General features: G+C 29.4%; 1 protein-coding gene across 1 annotated transcript; it reads right to left on the minus strand.

Annotated features, from left to right (window-relative positions):
- Positions 1 to 2,503: 2,503 nt before the first annotated feature.
- Positions 2,504 to 3,597, minus strand: LOC119683407. The gene is made up of 2 exons (XM_038097071.1): positions 3,350 to 3,597; positions 2,504 to 3,273 (listed from the first exon to the last, which is right to left on the minus strand). Exons 1-2 carry the CDS (start codon positions 3,455 to 3,457, stop codon positions 2,560 to 2,562), a joined length of 822 nt encoding a protein of 273 aa, XP_037952999.1. The 5' UTR covers positions 3,458 to 3,597; the 3' UTR covers positions 2,504 to 2,559.
- Positions 3,598 to 4,092: the final 495 nt, after the last annotated feature.

The following is a 4,092-nucleotide window of genomic DNA, read 5'->3' on the forward strand; positions in this document are numbered from 1 at the left end:
TAACAGAGAGTCGACAGTGCTGAAAAACAAAGAAGAAATGTGGTCACATTCTTTGTGACAATCCGACTTTGACCTAGGTGGAAAATATTAGAATTAGAATTATTAGAATTCAAATATTTTACTTCATACCTATTTCAATAAAACTATTAGAAAAATACTGAGCCAGAAGCTTTTTCGCCGCCTTAAATTATGAAATTCTTCACAGGTGACATTTTAGCGTTTATTGGTTATCCATTTTTAGACTGGATCAGTAAGATCATAAAGAAATTCAATTAATGGTGTTTTAACATTTATATAACGGAATAAGTGTCTTTTGCTCAGTTAAGGCTGGTTGCTAACGATTAAGATCCCAATTAAAAATTTATATATTTTTGTTATATTTCATTTTATATAATAAAACATAAAGTAAGAAAATAATATCAGTAAACTGAAATCCTCTGAAAGCTATAAAATAGTCTCAATTGACCAATAAATACATAGAATTTAAAATACAATTTTCACTTAGCAAAACTTTAACTAAAGTGTAAAATTGTTTCCTCTTCCTTCCTCTTCAATAGCCCACAATTGTGAAATTGATTTACCACAAAAATTAGGAATCAATGCCTTTCCACTGAAACTGATTTATTAACGAATTTATGAAATAAACTCGGAAAAAACGAAACCATAACCTCACCAGGCAATGGGGCAACTCCACTGCCATGAAACAACAATTTTAAGTTGTAAGTTAATATGAAAACAATAACCAGAAGTAAAATAAGAGCGATTTTAGTAAGAAAGGAGAAAGGAAACGAAGCGAGGGAACTGAGGAAAAGTACTCAATTCAAGAGTAAAAATATTTTGACCAAAACTGCAACCGCAAGGACAGCACACGTATAAACTGATTGTGAATTATTACCAGTCCAGCACAAATTTACTGGAAAATTGAGTCTTCTGTTGCGAATTAAAGTTGAAAACCATTTCGTTTCCCCTTAAACTAAATTGAAAAGAATTCAAAAAAACAAAAAAAAAAAACAAAACTAAACAAAAAGGTAAAACTCTTAAACTGTTGATTAAAATTGTATGACTTTGTGTAAATCCAAATATAAATCGCAACTAAAAGTGGGTATGAGTGAAGGTATTATGGTTACTTGGTTCCAAAGTATTTCATATTTGATTTGATTTTTAATAAAATACTCAAAATAATATTATAGCAATCATTTTTCAGAGAACAAAATTTAATTTATTGTAATTTATAAGGGGACTAAAAAACTAAACAACAATGTTTGTTAATAAAATTAATTAAATTAATATAAATTATTTAGAGACTAACAGGAGCTGCAATACCCTATTCACATGTAATCACTTCACAGACCTATTATTTTGTTTTTCTTACTTGAAATATTTTTAGTATATATTACTTTATTTTTTTTATATTCAACATACATATATATTTGCGTACATAAATTACATAAATATAATTATGTTATATATACAGAATTGCTGACGAGAATTGCAACAAAGTAAAACGCTCTATTTTATTATGTTTGTTAAATTTAATGAAAATATGCGAAATTAACTTTAAATTTTTAAGTTAATTTATTTGGATTCAATATGGCCATCTCTAGCATGAATTATGGCCTTCAAACGGTCAATAAAGCGATCGTACGCTGTCCATAAATGGCTCTGCGGTATTTTCACCCATTCTCGGCTAAACGTCTGCCGAGACGTTCGACATTTTGGTATTTTTTAGTATCAACCTTACTTTTTAAAATACCACAGACCGAGAAATCTAAAGGGTTTGTATCAGGTGAACACGTTGATCACTGTATTGATGGAATAAAGCACGGAACGTTGTTTTACAGTCATTCTTGGTTGACGTATGATTTGTGCGATGAGGCTGAGTTGTGTTGGAATATCTAACACCGGCGATCAAAATCCTTGTCTGCCCAAAGCCTAAGTGTTCCCCTTAAAATAATTTCCCGATAGAATATGAGTGGAGAGCGACTATCGGCCTACTTTCTGGTTTTCTGATTTTTATCAAACTTCTCTGACAAATAAACTCGATCATTGTTCTTGTTTACGAATGGTGATTAATCAGAAAATCCGAACCGAAAAAATCTAATTCAGTACTAACATCAATCATATGTTTTACAATTCACAATCCAACTTTTACTAATTTCAACTTTCTTGTAGTCCATTTTTTATTAGCTTTTGGTATACGAGAACGCAAAATTAATAGAAATTACTAAAAGAAATACAAATTTGTACTAATTCCTGTATACAGGAACACACAACACTTTTTTTTGAAAATTAAAGGCATATCCAGTACAGGAAAATCATTGAAGCCTGCACATTGCCCTTTGAATAATATATAGTCTTACATACTACTTAGGAAAAGTACACTTAAAAGCGTAATAACTAAAGCGGTCCACTTGAGACACAAAAATGAAAGTCCTGAAACAATTTCCTATAGCATCTATAAATATATTTTCATTTTATTAGTTTTATTATTAATTAAATGCAGTTGAGAAAAATAACAGGAATGATTTCAATATTCACAAAAATTAATGTATGTCAAAATTAAATTCTCTTATTACAATTATTCCAAATAATCTGGAATAAGTCACATATAGCCGTACGTTCTTCGGAAACCGTAAGTGGTTGTACATTATTAGGATAATTAAAATTGTTATTTTTAAAATTCCCGGTATTTTGGACTTTTTCATTTAATGGCAGCAAATCGTCAAACAATACCTTCTTATTATCTTCGTCTGTTAAAGATGAGAAATAGTCGCTGTCAAAAACCATTCTATATGGTGGCCTTGCTGCAGCAACTAACTCATCAAGGATTTCATCATCTGAGTTTGCTTCTCCACTTAAGACAGCCTGATTGACCCAAATTGAATCAGCAACTGGAGTAGAAGCAAATAACCTTTTGATAGAAGTTCTGCCAGACTTTTTTTGAGTGTACATTTTTTGAACATATGCAGACTTGCTTGACGTTGTTATAGGGTTTTTTTGCACGAAACTATGCGTTGAACTTTTTTTATAAGGAGTCATTATGAAATTTAGTACTTCACATCTTATATCCAATTTTGAAAGATCGCTTTTACCTAGTATATTATCTAATAATCTCATGCACTTAATATCATGTGAAGAAGCAACCGATGCGCAAGTTCCATCGTAATAAGTAAAGTGCTCAAGTGCGACATTTTCATCATCGTCATCGCTTACTAATCGATCAAATAGAAATACCGACATTTTATTTTCTGATGTCTTATTAAACTTTTTCAACTATATCAACAAAAAGAAAAAAATAAAACGATTTGTTTTTATATTAAATTTAGACTAAAATGTCGAAGTCATTTACTTTGTCAAATTTTACACCAATTAGATACATGTAGCAGTTATGGCAAACTCTTTGAACAAACAATTTCCTGGTTTCCCCACAAAGTACACATATATTAATATTAGGCATCTTGTATTTATCTTGATAGTATTTATTATATATTTAATAGATATATAATAATGATACCAGAGAGACTTGAAAATACTAATGCAAACTTCTGAATGTCTACACAATAAAAACTTCTTGAAGTTTGTTCGTAAAACAGCAAATTTTTTTCATAAGTGAAACAAAATCTATACAAAATATAGCTGACTCTTTCTAAACATTAGTGTTGCTCACTTACAATTAATTGACAGAAAAAACAAATTCAATGTTATCTTTCTGTATTAATATTAATACTATTTTATACGAGAATAATTGAACCTATTATAGTTTGATTCTATATATTTCTTATTCTTATTAAACTAATATTTGTATATATATACCTATATACTAATATCATCAAAATTCATCAAAAAGTTGCAAAATTTTCATTGCAAAATGAATAGCAAATGAATAGCGATTATCTTACTAATAAGCTACTTATGCACAAGCACATAATATACTAATACATGTATATAACGAATAGCATGCGAATAGGTAGTTAATGAATCAACTTCAACTGAGTGAATACTCGAAATTAATAACCATTCAATACTCATAATAACAGGTTCAAGAAATTATGGTTTGTGTTGTATGTGCGTTTTTGACTGCTAATTCTCCTC

The sequence above is a fragment of the Teleopsis dalmanni genome, chromosome 2, assembly GCF_002237135.1.
Source record: "Teleopsis dalmanni isolate 2A chromosome 2, ASM223713v2, whole genome shotgun sequence".
NCBI classification, from domain to species: Eukaryota; Metazoa; Arthropoda; class Insecta; order Diptera; family Diopsidae; genus Teleopsis; species Teleopsis dalmanni.